Source organism: Megalops cyprinoides, chromosome 4, assembly GCF_013368585.1.
Source record: "Megalops cyprinoides isolate fMegCyp1 chromosome 4, fMegCyp1.pri, whole genome shotgun sequence".
NCBI classification, from domain to species: Eukaryota; Metazoa; Chordata; class Actinopteri; order Elopiformes; family Megalopidae; genus Megalops; species Megalops cyprinoides.
Genome location: NC_050586.1, coordinates 16,187,859 through 16,204,923, shown reverse-complemented (window position 1 = coordinate 16,204,923; position 17,065 = coordinate 16,187,859). Strand labels below are relative to the sequence as shown.

Here is a 17,065-nt window from a genome sequence, read left to right as displayed (position 1 = left end):
ATTCTTTTGAAATCAAACAATAAAGTGTCTGAAATAACTTTTTTTTTCTTGAGAACACATTACAGTGGAAAGTACTGCAATGTTACCAAATGACACATAAAAGGCACACATTTCTAGTCATCTGCTCACCTGAGGTCAGGAAAAGCAAATAAAATGAAATTTATCTTTAGTCTCTTCACATAGTTCTGCTCAGAACCACCAATCATCAACCAAGGGCATCTTAAAAGTGATCAAATGTTGCTCAGTGAATGGAGTCTATGAACATTCTGAACCATGGATGATCAATGGCAACTCCCATCTGCCACAGGTGGAGCTGTCTACTGTATGCTCTTTGTACTGTCTGGAACCATGACATGAGCTCTGTCTGCCTGGCCAAGTCCAGCTGCTGTCACATGCTCTGTCTCTGAATGTGGATTTGTACGAATATTGTCAGGAAGGCACACACAGCTGACCAGCTGAAAAAAGGGCTCTGTGGGGTTTGAGAGAACAGTACTTCTTTCCTTTCCTCCCAGACAGAGAGCTCCATTCTTCAGCACAGCAGGTTGTGGTGAACAAACCGGTGCTAGTGCATCCGGTCAATCAGTGCAGGGGCCAAGGTGCTGAGAGGTGTCCTCACAGCCAGTCTTAAGGGAGACACATCTGTCTGAGGAAAAAGGAAAGTCACAAGGCAGACGGCTCACACCTGGCTGGAAATTTACGGTCAAGCGTTGAACAATTCAATATCTGCTCTGTGATGTCTTTCATTGACTATCAATGGGACATTGTCCATTGACCAATGCAGCTCTGTATGTGTCCAAGAGCTTCAACTGTGTGCCCCTATTCAAAGACAATGTATGCAAAAACAGGCGGTACTTTGCTAGTACTATCCCAAATTGAGGTTTTGACCATACTGTTTTTATTACCTGTCATATTTGATAAAAGTAATGTCTCCAGAGATTGAACCATTGTGAACAATTTCACAACGTAATAATAGAAGTAAAGTACATTAAGGAAATGAGAACATGAAGTTCAAAACACCCATTATGCTATTTTACAACAGTTTGTAATTTAAGTAGAACATTGACCAAAATACAACATTGAAACTGGAGAATTTAAGGAACTGACAGGCACCATTCCACCCCCCCCCCCCCCACCAACCCCCCCACCCCCCCACCCCCCTCCTTGTTTGCAACAGGTTTCCGGAGAAACCATGAAGCTCTCCTTGGTTCTCCATCTGGTCTGTGTGTCTGCGGCCTTGCTGTGGAGCCGCGGCTGTGGTGCCACACCCTTCCCCTTCAACATATCTGCGGAGGGCAGTGGGGATGGTGAACCAGAAATCCTGGTCCCTACACCCTACTCCACCCGTGGCCCCGCCCCTGTGTCTCCCACCGCCCGCATCACCAACGCCACCCGCATCAAGAACTTCATCCTCAACGAGCTGGTGGACTTCCTGAGGGAGAACCTGCTGCTCATCATCGTGGTCTCCTCCCTGCTCATCGTCATCATCTTCATCGTCTGCTGTGCCTCCGTCATGAGCCACAAGCGTAAGCTCAATGCCTACTACCCCTCATCTTTCCCGGCCAAGAAGTATGTGGACCAGAAGGACAAGAGTGGGGGCACCAGGACCTTCAATGAGATTCCTGAGAGGGCTCGCGACTCCCACCAGGGGGGGCCAGTGGACTCCACTAAACAGTTCCAGACAGACATCAAGACAGGGACCAAGAACTTGAGGACTCCCTCCAAGGCATTGGTTGGGGATAAAGAGGGAAAGGACCTCAAGGCAAAGCATTCCGAGGCTGAGAAGCGACAAAAGGAGACACCCAAGGAAGAGGAGGCTGCTCCCAAGAAAGAGAAAGAGGAAGAGAAAGAGAAAAAGAAGGAGGAGGTGAAAAGTATCGAAACCAAGGCTAGTCCCAGCCCAAACCAGCCGCTGGTTTGTACGTGCCATCTGAGGAATGCCAACCCTCCTAAGCAGGACACAGACAAAGAGGGAGCTCCGTCTGGACCAGTGGCCTAACAGGAAGTGAGGTTGGCACCAGCAGAGATTCAGGAAGTGGTTGCTCCTGCTGTGAAAACCATCAAGGGGGAGACAACTGCTTTTTAAACAGGGAAGATGCTTCCTTAAAACTCAGTTTGTAGAATTCTTGCGTGGAATTATATGCTCTATCGCAATGACATAATCACCAAGGGAGGCCTTAAAATCATAAAAAACAGAACTGCAGTGTTAACTCTTTTGTATCTTTATCTCATTTCTAGTCTTCTTCCTTCCTTTGTGAACATTTCTCTGAAAGGGAGGGCAAAAAAGCATGGTGTGTTGTGTATCATAAGTTATCAGCTCCTTTGATCATCTGCTCATGGCATACTGAGAAAGCGAATGATAGGTCAAAACAGTTTTCATAGATGTGCGTGAGTATAAGAGGTGTATGTTTTGTGTGTACTGTAGAATTCTGGCAGTGCCAATAACAGCTTATTTGTTGAGCAACAAGTCCATTGTTCTTCACTGTTTAAGTCACCAGTAGCCTAGTAGTCTCAACTCCAACTCAAAGTTGGCACTTGGATGATAAGAGGTCATTGCCTTTATCAACACGAATATAATTGCATTGAATTATGCATCCCTATATCAATGTCACACAGATGTGTTTTATAAAATAAAATGTGTTTTATTTTGCGTTAAAATATTTGAAATACAGACATGAATTTTAAACATGTGAAAGACAGGTAGATGCTATGAAGTGAACAAAGACTTGTAGCTTCTCTTCTTTCTGTTCACAAGATAAAAATCTATCACCTTCGTTATGTTTTATCATTGAGCTCAGTCACTGTCATCACCATTATAACTTATTTTGGGCTTCACTACATTTGATGAGACAACATAACTGGCTCTGTCAGCACGTTCAACCTGTGTGAATAGAGGGTGAACGCCTTTGCATAATCAAACACAATTACACAATGCATTGCACACTGTGCTTTTTTACAGTGATGGCACTATCGTCATCAAAGCAAGGTATTTTACCTTTGAAGACATGCAGGAAAAGCCTTCACTATTGATGTTACTGTGTGCTTGATATTTCAGTATTTAAGAATCGCCACTTATCTCCTTTGGGGAGTGTTGTGATTGTCTTTCCCCTTTTTATTGTTTTGTTTGTAATTGAAATAAATTTAATTGTCTTATTCTCACCTGGAACAAACTTATTATCAGCAAATGTTCTTTTGTCGTCTTTAGTCGTCTTTAGTCACAGACAGTGTTACCTGCAGTAGAGGTTAACATGGATAATGCAGAGTAGAATCTTTTACAATTTTGATCTAATCATAACACATCCATTGTCTGCTCTTACCCTAAATTACATTTACATTTATTCATTTGGCAGATGCTTTTATCCAAAGCGACTTCCAAGTGAAGTAGAGTACAACACAACTTACAACACAAATTACAAATACAACTTCACATTTTCTGAGGACAACGTTCAAAAAGTTTTTGCTTTTCATGGCTTCAAAGCAGTGGCTTATCTGAATATATGGCAAACCCATTGTATTCCTTCATATTTATATTGCCTGTTTTTTTTTTTACATATTTTATTGCCTTTTTATTGCATTTTTACATAAATCAGCCCATCAACAGTGTTGTGGGCACTTCAAAGTTCCCTTCTCTAGATATATTATTTTACTATTATTATATAGTTTTTATACTGTAATAATATTCTACAAATATTACCATTTGAATCATGAAATTTCTTTTTGTAGATGTACCTTTTAAATTGGTTTGGTTCAAACAAGATCAAATAAATTCATTTTGTTGCTGAAATCCAGAATGCAATGGTGAAAGGCTAAAAAGTACCATTTGGACAAGATTAAAGACAGAGAGGGACTAACCTGTTACTGTAAGACCAGCACTCCTCCTCCTAAAATGAATTCATTAAAAAAGTACACCAACTTCTCTAACTGTCAGACCATGAGAGCAATAAAGCAACTTGAAACCTAGTTAAAGGTTTACTGACAGTTTTTATTGTCAGTTTTCCATTACTGACAAATTATTAAAGGTTCATTAGCAACTGGCCTATCTATATGTGTCTGTAACACAATGCTTGAACACCAGCTCACATACTTAGTGCCCTATCAGTATGTATTTGTGTGTAGCTACCATAGCCAGCGATTTCAGTGAGATATACATACAGTATTTCAAAGACAACAGCATATATATATATATATATATATATATATATATATATATATATATATATATATACACACACATATATATGTAGCACCACTGAAAGGACTTTAAACCTTGCACAATATAAATATTTGATTTCTGCATTCTAGAGCTGTGTTGGTCCATCACTTTATCTGCACGCCAGACCACATTGGGTTCTTCTCACCTTTGGCTGAACAGTGTGAAGGCAGTGATCCAGTATCTTTTGGCTTGGCTGTTTCACTCTTGTGATAAGACAACATTTTACATTAAATGTGATACATGTAGGCATTTGTAATTCACAGGGGAAATAAGTGGGGGAAAGTTTTAGGACCCCAGTCAGAAGAGCCCTATCTAGACCTGCATTCCAAATCAGAACTTTAATCCTTAGCAGAACACTGACCTTAGGAAACAAAAATAACAAAGGGTGACATCTTTATATTTAAAACATGAAAGACACGATTGGACCCAAATTAGAAGATTGCTATACCGTGAAAGAATGTTGGCGAGTGTGGCCATAATCTCTGAAATTACAGTGTGGGTAAAAATAAACGGACGGGGTGGAGCATGCGGTGTATATAAACCCTTCCCTGGGGTTGTCTATTATTTATTTTTTTCTTCTGAGTGACGGAACAATTTTAGTGCAAGGAGAAATGAATTGCTGGTTTGAAATGATTACTCTCAGATTTCAGACTGAGAAGGAGGCAAAGTAAGATTCACAACGTACACAGTGACTGATATGGTTCCTGTGTTTTAACATGAATATGGTAAAGTTGATACAACTATTTAATTTCATGAGTATAGGAACATCTGACTGATGAAATCTACATATGTAATTTTTAAATTGTCATAATATTCTAATGCCATAAACGGTACCATTTTTCAAGTGCACAAAATGCATTTACAGTAGTTATTTTACAAGTAAAGGTTAGTTGTTTGTTGTTTGTTAACCTGAAATTCTGGAAATGTTTTCAGTTCTGAATGCATACTGCTGTGCAAAAATCTATGACAATTGCACTTCTATGCTCTGATGTACAAGGAAACTAAGAACATTTGGAACAAGGAAATTAAGGCTTACGGAAAATTGTTTTTTTGCGGTGTCCTTACTATAAACCCTTCGGGTCCTGATTTCAAGAGTGACCTGTCGGTGGATAGTTCAATGACACCTGAGCTTCTGCCAGTTCTTGTGTTAATTCAACACCTATCCTCTTTCTATTCCTTTAGGATATTCTTGTAACTGCTTATCCTTCTCAGATAGTGTTTTAGATCTTCAGGTCTTTAATTTTGTCACAGATGATGTTTTGTGTTGATTGTTGATTATGCTTTGAATATCACACTTTAAGTGAAGTTAGTTATTTGCCTCAATATTATTCCTTCTGTCTCCCCCTAATGAAATACACTGACTTTGCCTACACTGGGCCAAGAAAGCAATTAGTGGTTTGAACTAATTCTGTGTTTGCAGCACTTTGCAGATCATCTGTAATTTTGAGTGGTATTTTATCCGGAAATACTAAATCAAAGTAGTAGTACCCTTTACAGACATACAAGAATAGTTTGATACTGAGGGCATTAGAGTTTGATGCCAAAAATAATTTTTAATCTTTTAAAAACTTTTTAATCACAAGATAACCTACACAGCAATTCCGAAAAACTGACGTTTTTATATTACAGGTTGGTTGTTGGAGTAACAACAATGACTGAGAGCACAACAGACCTTCTGACCACGATGAGTTTTTTTCTCTTTTCTTTGTGGAGAAGTGAACAGTGAAAGTGACCTATGGCGTGATGAGGAAGCAGGAGTGATGTGGTTCCTCTGCCTAGGCTGATTGTGGCTGTATTTGTCACACACTACTTTGAAAGGACTTCCCACTGTGTCTTTTTATGTCATAATAAACCTGGGGGTTTCATACAGAGACCCACATGCACGCACACACACACACAGAAAGACACACACAGCCTGCATGCACGCATGCTCACATACACTGCTATAGGTATAAAGGTTTGCTTCATCTGGCCAACAGGAGCAGAAGGCTGTTGCTCTTTGACATGCAGAGTACACATAGGGAAGATTGCCTTCATGTATGCTGTAATGTCTGCAGTTGCAACAGTGCTAACCCAGGGGTGTTCTTATTAAAAGATTAACATTAATGTCCCACTCCTGTGCCATGTTTTATATATGTATGAGCACATTTTATACAAATATCAGTGTATCATGAATTGCTACCCATTGCATCTTAAACATTTGGGAGTCATTTTGTGTATTTTCTCTCCTGAACACATCTTGCTTATTGTAAAATGATCTTACTCCTTCTTTCATTAGCCAGTGTATCATTAATAACAGCATACATCCTCTTATGACACAATCATATCACCAATCAGGTAAATTTTACTTCTGTGTAGACTGGTAGGTGTGCAGATGTTTTTGTCTGCTCAGTTTTGATTATGTAAAGGCAGAACTAACTAAAAATGTCTTTTCCGCGGCTGCTTTGACCATCACATTGTGGATATTATCAAACGACCATCACATTGTGTATATCATCAAACGACCAGACATCAGTAAGGTTCTCCAGTATGTAGGCTTGATGACCTTGCAAGCAGAAAGGTGGGTGGTCACATTAAACTTTGATACTGGCCAATCTCCAGGGGCTGTGGTCAACACAGGAGTGCTGTTGTCCTGGGGATACAGCTTCAAACAAGCGAGAGCCAGCTTGCCTCCTACCATACGGCAGCTGATCCGCTTCCATTGTGTGTTCGCCAGAGCTGACACTTTGTGTTCATAGCAAATGACTGGCCGTTATTACCTGACAGGAGGCCTGTCATTAGATAGGTATGTGGCCTAAATGGAAAAAAGTGAAGCCTGACCCCACTTCGGAGGTCTGGCCACAAAAGACAGGTTGGCATTGCATGAGAGACATCTTACACAGGGCACTGATGCCAGTGGTACCAGAGGCCAGCAATAAAGGGAGCCCTGTTTATAATCTTGGCAGGCATACAAGATTTGATCAATATTTCAGCAGCCAATTACAAGAATTAGTGCCCAATGAAATTTGACATGAACACGGTTGAATACCTCCCCTGATTTTCCTATTGGATTTCTAAGCCCTACAGCTTTAGTGCTATCGGATTTGGGGTTTCATTTTGCCACTGAAAGTGTTACATCTTGGTAGTCCTACAGGAATCAACTTACTATCACACCATTATCCCCATTGCGTACGAAATCATGAAATACGTCCTCATATTGCAGTCTACCATTTCTAAATTTCTTAGTGCTTAATTTCCCCATAAAAGAGGGTACATTTTGCCGCATCTGTCTATGAGTCACAATTGCACACACACACACACACACACACACACACACGCATAGTTTCCTTTATTGAATAGAGGCTCTTGATAGCCTACTATAATGAAAGGAATAATTACTGGCACAACCTTATTCTGTGATCATCTATGACTGAGATTAGTCCACTGGATTGCTTGCTTAACATTTAGAAGCAATTCTCTTTCTTCTGATGGCATTACCTGGCTGCTGTTTCTGTATGACACTACGCAGTTAGAAAATTGTATATTATTTCAAGATACAAGGTTTTTATTTGTGGAAGGATTAAAATGAATCCTTGATGTTCTTTATGGTTCAAAAGTACTAGGTATGTACTAAATTTTTGTTTTTGAAGTTGTATGAAGTGTATGTGAATTCAAATCACAGTACAATCATAAACAACACTGCCATCCAGTGGCCAAAGTAAGTACTGAAACAAAACATTCGTGTAATGGAGAAAAAATACGCAAAATCACTTCCTGAAACCTTTTTCTAGAATAACGTTTTTAAACTAGTAAGACAAACCAACATTTTCTTTGTTATCTGGACATCTGTTTTAAAAATGTTATGTTTTAAAATGTTCTTTTGCATCAATTTCATAAAATTATGGTCAATAAAGAAGAGAATCAAGGGAACAAAAGGCTTGCAATCTGAGAAATGTTAAGTGCGCTCTCATATAAAGCAGCCAAATATTTCCAGCTCTAAGCCAAAGGCCAGACATTAAAGATGGAAAGTGAAAAGTGAAGAGCCTCAGCGCAGTGTGGCGATGGAAATGTGATCTCTGAAAGGTACCTTGCTTCAGGGTCAAATTTCCTGCTCTTTTGTCAATGAGGTGCTAAATAATTCTGGAATATTCTACCTAACAGCCCGCCCTTGCTCCTCCTATCTCAGAAGAGTACTGCATAGCCGTCCTAAAAACACTCGGTCCTGAGGGCTTTTTCCAGCAACACCTGCTTTTCTGGACACATTGACCTGATGGCCTTTGACCTTTAAAAATGGCCATCCAAATGGCTGAAAATAGCTATCGAGAGGATTGTTGTTTGTGAAAAAAAAAAAAAAAAGAATGTTGGCACGTTCCACATCCCAGAGGTATCACTCTTACTCTGGCCCAAGAGCACCCAATTAATTTAGATGATGAAGAAGACACAAAACAAGTAACAGAACACCTTAAGGTGCCATTAAACTTTGATGGCTGGCTGCAGGGAATGTGCAAAGACCAGACGGTTTCTAGAAAGAGCATCACAGCAGCACGGCAGATCATGAGAGAGGCAGACCCACTGCAGCGCGCAGCCTGTCTTACAGTGGGGAAGAGAGGACCTTAACACAGCACACTGGGACATGGTATGTACTCACTACTCAAGCCTGGTGTGAGAAATGCCATAATGCAGAAAATAACCTTTTGAGGAAAAAGTTTGAAGTTACTCAGACAAAGACATGCATGACCTGTGTACTGATCTTTTTTACTGCTCATTCCTTTGGAAATTTCACAGTAGGTGAGTGTGTGAACTTACTAAGGTTTGCTAGACATTTCAAGGCATACTTCATGAACAAATACATTTCCTTTGATACAACTATTGTGGGATAGTAGCCTGATACTGAATGCTAACTTGCTGGAAATTCTAAATATTCAGACAGTATCACCAGCACATGTCAAAACATGTCATGCATTAAAATTTGTCCCCAGCCAAAGGGATTTCATGCATGTCTTAGTTTATATTGAAAAATTAAAAAATGTTCTATAAAATATATGGCCAAAGCTTTACTCAATCATAACATGAAGTATTTTATGCTAGTATATTATGCAGCTGTATAGACTGAAATGTCCAAGGTCTGTTTTACAAAGGGTAAGTTGTTGCAGCATGTTTAACACATTCATGAAGTATCACATATGATACAACAAAAATTAAACTGAGTCAGTGTGATCTTGCTTCATTCACTCTGGGTATGGCTCTCAGATGCTGCTGAGTAGGTGAATGGATATTGTTGTGTTTGAGTCTCAGGTTGCTTTGCTCTCTCTCCCCCCTGTAGTGAGTCATGGTCCGGTGCTTCTGTGGTCTTCTGCTGGTCCTCGGTGTGGCTCTGTCCGATTGCCCCTCAGGGTGCTGCTGCCCACGCCCCGGGGCTTTGGTCCTCTGCGAGTCCCTGGGCCTGAGGAGCCTGCCCCGCTCCGTACCCCTCAGCACCTCCGTCCTCTCCATGGCCCGCAACCAGCTCTGCGACATCGACCACCTGCTCCTTCCCTTCTCTGGTCTACAGGAGCTCAGCCTCAGCCACAACCAGCTGCCACACTTCCCTAAGGGACTGCCGCCCAGCCTGGAGGCCCTGCAGCTGCAGGAGAACCGCATCACCTACCTCACTGCCGGCGGCCTGCGGCAGCTGGGGAACCTCACCCGGCTGGACCTGGAGGACAACCGCATCCGGGTCATCCAGCCCGGGGCATTCGCAGGCCTGTCCAAGCTACGCGTCCTGAGCCTGAAGGGGAACCGGCTCCTGAGCCTGCCCCTGTCCCTGCCCCCCTCGCTAACACACCTGGACCTGTCCTCCAACTGCATCTCTGCCCTGGACCTCCAGTCCCTGGCCAACCTGGTCAACCTGCAGGTGCTGAAGATCAACAGCAACTGCCTGCGGTCGGTGCCCGAGAGCGCCTTCGAAAGCCTGCCGCGGCTCCGGACAGTGGAGCTGGCTGACAACCTCTGGGTGTGCGAGTGTGACATCCTGTATCTGTACCGGTGGCTCCTGGATGGCAGGCTGAGGCTAGCCACTGACCTAGTGTGCACCGCCCCATTGCACTTGGCCCGCCGCCTGCTCCTCACACTGTCCGTCATGGCTATCTGCCCCCGGATGCTTAGGCCGAACAACACGGTTCCTCTCAATGCCACTGCCGTGTCTGCCGGAGGGCTGCAGAATCACAGGATGCATGCTGAGACAAGGGCTAAACTGGCCGGAGTGCAGCCTCGCCCTACCACACCTGGACGCTTGCCCAGGTGTTCAACTCTCGCGTCAGAGAGGAAGCCCTCGCCGACTGACGAACGTACCCAAGCCCCACGTGCCAGCCATGTGCGTCCCCAGTCTCGCCTCTCCCCTACCCACTTGGCCCTGGAGGAGCTAAGCTATGAGGACTGCCTGTCTCTGCACTCTTCCCCAACTCTGACCATCCCAGCGGAGGGGTCCCCGGAGGACCCCAGGTGCACGGACAACTCCACCAGCCACCGTCCTCCTGGAAATTCCACAGCCTCCGAGCTGACCAATCCTGTCATCCCCACGAACAAGGCTGGTTTCCTGCTGGCGACTGCCCCTGGACCAGTCAGGCTGCCAGAGCCCACTATAGTCACGGCTCTCCTGGCTGTCCTGTGCGTGCTGGTGGCTTTCGTGCTGCTAGCGGTGCTGCTGGTACTGAAAAAGATACTACACAGGAACCAGAGAGTGGCTCCTGCTCAGCTCTCTTGAGGCAAACTGGACATGCGATTTTATTTGATGGTCTTAATGACAAGACAACCTCAAAAGACATCAGATCAGATTGATGTTTATTATTTGCTGCATTTTAATAGTAGGTATTTATTGGGATGCCACTAGGGTATACACTGATTACATCATGCACATCTAGTTCTGCAATAGCCACACAGCATCACAAATGCGGCAAACAAACCATTTCTGTTCATCTGGAATTACTCTTGTACCTCAATTATAAATTATTTATAAAGTTTTTTAATGAAGTCTGCATATTTTTCCACAGCCATTCTATTTTCTATATATGTGTGTTTTAAAACCAGCCAGCCAGCCCCAAAACTGAAATGCCAAAATAACATTTTCAATGCAAATAAACAAGATTTACAATTTTCAACAACTGGTTGCTTTTCTCACCACTTGTACAGCTGATGTTGTGACAGTGACCGAATGCAAATTATCTATGAGCCTTTGGTGTTTTTCGTGTGGGGTCCAACAATGTATTTCAAACACTCACCGAATACGGTATCTCCCTATTCAAATGTCCAGTCATTCACAAACCAATCTCCCAAAGGGAAAGAAAATATAAAAAGAAAATTGCAAACCCAGAACGGCACACTCACTCCTGCAGTCTTTACTGTGACTAACAAGACTTTGCTTCACACCACCGTCCCCAGGAGCAGCTACGTTACATTGTGCGTTTAAATGACTGATCGACTACAGGGGAGGGTGCAGGAACCTGCTGCATCACGTTGGCCTTTGTGAGGACTGCACTACTTAAGAGGATGGAGGAATGGGATATGGTTGACTTGGGTTACTACGTCAGAAACCCGTTAGTTGCTGGCTTTCGCCGTCTCCTCCTCACTGTCCTGCTGCTTCAGCCTGTAGTCCGCCAATGCCGCTTTTATGGCGTCTTCAGCAAGCACTGGAGAAAACACAGCAATAGAGGATCATTAGGTCATTATAGCTCATAAAAAGACAGACCACAGTAGGCCAAATGGGTTCAAATATTATTGATGCATTTTAGACAAAAATCTTGTAAAGGGAACGAGTAAGAATTAGAGGTATTATACATTCAGCCATTTGTTTCATTAGACAGAATTTAAAAGATGATTAGTGTCATTGTCATATTACTGCATATTACTTGTAGCTTATCATAACTGTAACTATTGATTGGTGCTTAAGAAGTTTCCATCTAGGTTGACTTAATTTGTCCTGGGCAACAAGGAAATCAAATGACATCACGTACTGGAGCAGTGAAGCTTGACAGGTGGAAGGCTTAGCTCTTTGGCGATTTCTGTGTTCTTAATCTTTAAGGCTTCATCAATCTGCGAGCCAAAGAAACAAAAACAAGTGCAGAACAGACATCAGACATTAGCTACTTTTCTGATTCAGCCTTGACCTCTGCTCATAAAACATCATTACTGTGTCCAAATGCAATTCCGTCTGAATGAGAGGGATAAAATAAAATTTAAAAAAAAAAAAAAAAAAAATGATGTAATGGAAAAATACATATGTAGTCAAGACATTTTGAAATTCAGCCACTGACCGATTTGCCCTTGACCCACTCCGTCGCCAGGGAACTGGAGGCGATGGCAGAGCCACAGCCGAAAGTCTTGAACCTGGCATCCACAATCTTCCCTTTGTCATCCACCTCAATCTGTGCAACAGCAAGAGTCACGTCACCACACACCCATCCTGTGATCTGATCGCGCCTCGTTCTTTCTGCTGGTTTTTTTTTTTTTTTTGGTTACATTGGAACTCAACCCAAGAATTGGGCGAAACAATGGAAATCCCAAACACAGAAAAGAACACAGGCAGTAAATAAATCAAAATCTGGAAAGGCGGCCAGAGAACATACTTGCAGTTTCATCACGTCTCCGCAGGCCGGTGCGCCCACCAGACCCGTTCCGACATTCTTCGAGTTCTTGTCCAGAGAGCCCACGTTCCTGGGGTTCTCATAGTGGTCCACCACCTTAAGAGGAGGAGAGATTTAAAAAAAAAAAAGTTTGATCATGATGTTGGATTACATTTATATAGAGCCTTTACACGGTTCTCAAAGCACTTTATAGTAAAGGAAGGAACCCTACCAGTTTGTTACACAGTACCTTGAGACGTCTAATCCACAATAATTCGCCTAAAATTGGGCCACTATAATTACTTTAATGTTAGCCATATCAACTAAATGTACCAAAATGAAGTTTTAATATTATGCCAGTGAAATTGCCATGAAAGGCTGAGACAGTGTCCCTCTGTTCTCTACTATAATGCCTTCTGACTTCCTCCCAAAGGATCTCTAGGCCACTGTGCTGAGTCATTCTCAGCTGTCTGGGAAAGGAAAATTTAATTAATGATGAATGAATCAAGACAGAATGGACTCCCAAAGAAGACCAAAAGCCTTAGCTGGTGCTGTTTTTGCCAGCTGGCACTGGATTACCAAACTAGGTTAATCTTGATGTCTCCAGTAGTCTTCCTTCATTAAAACATGGCAGAGATACTCGCTGCGTAAAACAAAGCAGCTCTTGTTTTTATATTTGGACACACCTTAGCAGTGCCAAGGAAGGAAGCTACTCTAGAAGATAAGCTATTTTCCTCTCCAATCACAGTAACCCACAAATGCACTTTGGGTGAACCATAGTTCATCATTCATGTATTCTATATTGAATACCACTGATTTAAAGGCATCAGGATCTTCAGGATGTTCACTCCCCCCGAATACTGAATACTGTCCTCTGAAGATTGAACTGGTCTTTAAACAGCAAACAATGAAAGAAAACCTCAAAAAACAAACCAAATGAATACCCCTTTCTTAGCATAGCCATCAAGATTTTTTTTTACTTGGAAGCTGAGTTAATTAAATGATCGTTTAGAAATTCTCCCAGATGGCTCAATGCTGTTCATATTTGCCTAGACTGCCACATATGCTCTAGGTGAGGGAGACCAGGGATTTTACTTGCCTGTTGTGTATTCTCCCGTCACCAATTAATCTTTACAGCCTCTGAAAGAGGATCAGCCAGGGTCTGAAAACCTTGAGCCTTTGAGACATCCGTAGGCTGGGTTTTCCAGGTAAAAGCTCCTTAACATGCTAATGCAAACACCCTTATTATGATACACTGTAATCCAACCACAGCTGCTCATCCTGAATATTGACGTGAACTCATTTGCCATGGCCTATGCAACATCTTCATCCATTGGGTGACCCGGAATCTCATCCATCTTGAGCTTTTGAACTCTTTATCAAATTGGAACAGTTGCCTTTCCCTGTTTTGCCTATTTCAGCCAAAGCAACACATCCAGTTACTGATTAACTGTCTTCTGGTGGCCATAGCTATATTAACATTGTGAATGCACATGTGTGTACATGGGTCACACTTTGGCAGCTTTTGAGGGTGAATTAACCTGAAATCTCTCTTCCTCTTCAGTAAACACATGACGGTGTTTGCTAAATACAAACTCCTTTCCAGACATCCTGCCAAGTGCCCAACAATGGACAGTCCCTAATTTCAGAGTAGCACACAATGCTTTACATTTGATTTTCTTATGCACTAATCATGTGCTTATATATCCTCAAGTACTTAAGAATATTGTGAGTGCAACTGAATCAATGGCATTTACACACTATGCTGTTACAGTATAGCTGACTAAACCATATAATGTACCGAATATAACAAGATATAATGTTGCTTCAACAAACGTTTCTAATCTGAGAGGTGGGAACCCACCCACAGCAGTGTCACGGTCTTATATTGTTTAAATTCTCTACTTTTACTTAAGCGTCATACTGCAGGCCTGTCTCCCAGATAAATATGATGTGAATAAATGTGATAGAGTGGCAAGGACTCAAGAGATCTTTGACAGCCTCAAGTGACACCGGACAACTGCAAACCAAAGACAGTCTAGGTTATTAAAAATGACCATTTCTGATTCGGTTTCGCATGACTGGGTTTTCAAAGGCTGGGTTCTTCGGTTTCACTACAAAGCTGGCCATACTGGCCATATCAAGTTGAAAATTATAAACAAGTGGCTGTTGCGCAGTTGGAAATATGCACAGGACAAAATAAAGCACAACAGCACCGGTCTATTTACCTAACAACTGCCATTTTGTACCAATCCCTCTTTGCACAAATGTCCAGCGGAAAACATGATCACGCAACTGTTAAGAGGTCATGAGTAATACCAATTAGATGTAATGGTTACAGATAGCAAGATATGTTTGCAAATAATTAAAAGAAGTAGACATACATTACAGCTACACATACAAAGGTCATGGGTGATCATAACCAGTGTGCTCTGAAACCAGGAACACATGTGTCTTCCATTCCATAAATTATGGGTCTGGCATATGTAGCTATCTAGCTAACGAACTAGCAGGATAGCATTCAACAACTGAGTAAGATGGGAACAAGTAAAGCACCATTTATCTGTGTTGAGAAAAACTTAACAGTATAACACAACGCTAGAAACGAAACGGTAGGCTAAATATGCCCTGAAAATGCTAGGTAGGCTAGCTACATGTGTTCTAGAAATGCTAGCAAGTGCTGGACGATTACGAAAGGCGTTACCAGCATGATGCGTATTGCGAGCTAGCAAGCCTAGTCGCGGACATACACAATAAACTGTCAATACAGAATGTCACATTATCATTAAGGTATACCACATAAAGAGCTAATGTTATGTAGATAACTCCAGAACATACTTGGGATGAATATATTCATTCTTTTTAGCAAAATCCTGCAAACTGCTAGCTACACTTTTCGATTGTTACATAATGGTATCGTTAACTTCAGATACCCCTGAAACAGTGCTGATGTCCTACTAACACTAGCGAAGGATTTTAAAACACCAACGTTAGCTACCTAGCTAGCCAACTTGAATGTCCCTTTACTAGAATGATCTTGGCTTTAGTGACACAGCAACCACACTGCCCAAGCAATAGAACTTGACCTCTGTATCAAAACATAACAGCGTCTAGCTAAAGCTAGATAACTAGTTTAACAACATGGGTGAAGGAAAACCACACAACTACCCACCTAGCTGTAGTTTTACAGTATTAGCTACTTTACCTTTTTATGATATGAGCATTGGAACTTTATCTCTGGTGCAGATAGCCTTCTGCTGAAGAAGAACAGAGGAGAAACACAACGTTTGACAGCCACCGCCGCCATGTTCACAGTAACACAAACACTGCAGCCTCAAGGCCGTGGAAGCGAATAAAACTCCTCAACTTTGGAGGCGGGGCTGACAGTAACGTTAATACGTCCGTGAAGACCAACAGGAAAGCACATGAGCAAATACCCACTCTGGTATCTTTACTTGAGCGGTCATCGAAACCTTCAGTTTATCTCAACCCAGTTTTAAGACTCTTCTTTCAAAGAAATTTGAAATATTTATGTTGTACAGACATTTACAGCATGTACATATGTTGATGCTCCAAATGTTTTAGTCTTACTGATTTGACGTTATTTTGAAACTCAGACATTACTGAGAACTGCAAGTTGTAACAATAAGTAAATCCAGTTGCAAAGTAGTCCACATTGACACGGAAAACACGTTTCCTTGTAAGTCAAGTATATGCATAATATTTTAATGTTTGGGAATGTTCACTCAACATTTTCAGGTCACAAAACATACACAGTCTGTCCCAACAGTTTCACTGTTATTTGTGTACTGTATGTTGCCCTGAAAGTCATTCAGAAAAAAACGACAATGTGTTTTTTATACTATTCAGTATAAATGCACAATATGAGGTCTTTCATGGCAAGCTTCATGCGTAAACATACAAAACAACAGCAGCAATAACAAAACCGTGTAAAAATTGTAGATGGTAGGAAACAAACTTTACAAATATGCAGTTTAGCTACATGGTTAACGTGTTAGCTAGCATGTAGTATGCCACGTTTTCTAGTAAAAGCAAACTTGTCATCATTTTTACTTATTTGCACTTGTAATTGATTTTTTTTCTATTATGGAAATATTACGTCATACATTCTGATTTGAAATCAGTTCAAATGTGCGTGTGTGCGCGCAATTGGGATGAAATGGCAGTCTTTGGAATGTTGCGTTGTTACTGAACTGAACGGTATACCGTGTTCGTGCAATCCAGAAGTAGTGCCACCTTGTGTATAACGATGCAACCT

The 17,065-nt window shown here is 41.8% G+C and overlaps 2 protein-coding genes across 2 annotated transcripts; one reads left to right on the top strand and one right to left on the bottom strand.

Annotated features, from left to right (window-relative positions):
* Positions 1 to 1,189: 1,189 nt before the first annotated feature.
* tmem119a (transmembrane protein 119a) lies at positions 1,190 to 1,996 on the top strand. The gene has a single exon (XM_036526225.1). The coding sequence runs from the start codon at positions 1,190 to 1,192 to the stop codon at positions 1,994 to 1,996; it is 807 nt and encodes a 268-aa protein (XP_036382118.1).
* A 9,003-nt stretch (positions 1,997 to 10,999) lies between these two features.
* iscu (iron-sulfur cluster assembly enzyme) lies at positions 11,000 to 16,132 on the bottom strand. Its single transcript, XM_036527267.1, has 5 exons — positions 15,992 to 16,132; positions 12,790 to 12,903; positions 12,478 to 12,588; positions 12,178 to 12,256; positions 11,000 to 11,853 (listed from the first exon to the last, which is right to left on the bottom strand). Exons 1-5 carry the CDS (start codon positions 16,091 to 16,093, stop codon positions 11,762 to 11,764), a joined length of 498 nt encoding a protein of 165 aa, XP_036383160.1. The 5' UTR covers positions 16,094 to 16,132; the 3' UTR covers positions 11,000 to 11,761.
* Between the last annotated feature and the right edge of the window lie 933 nt (positions 16,133 to 17,065).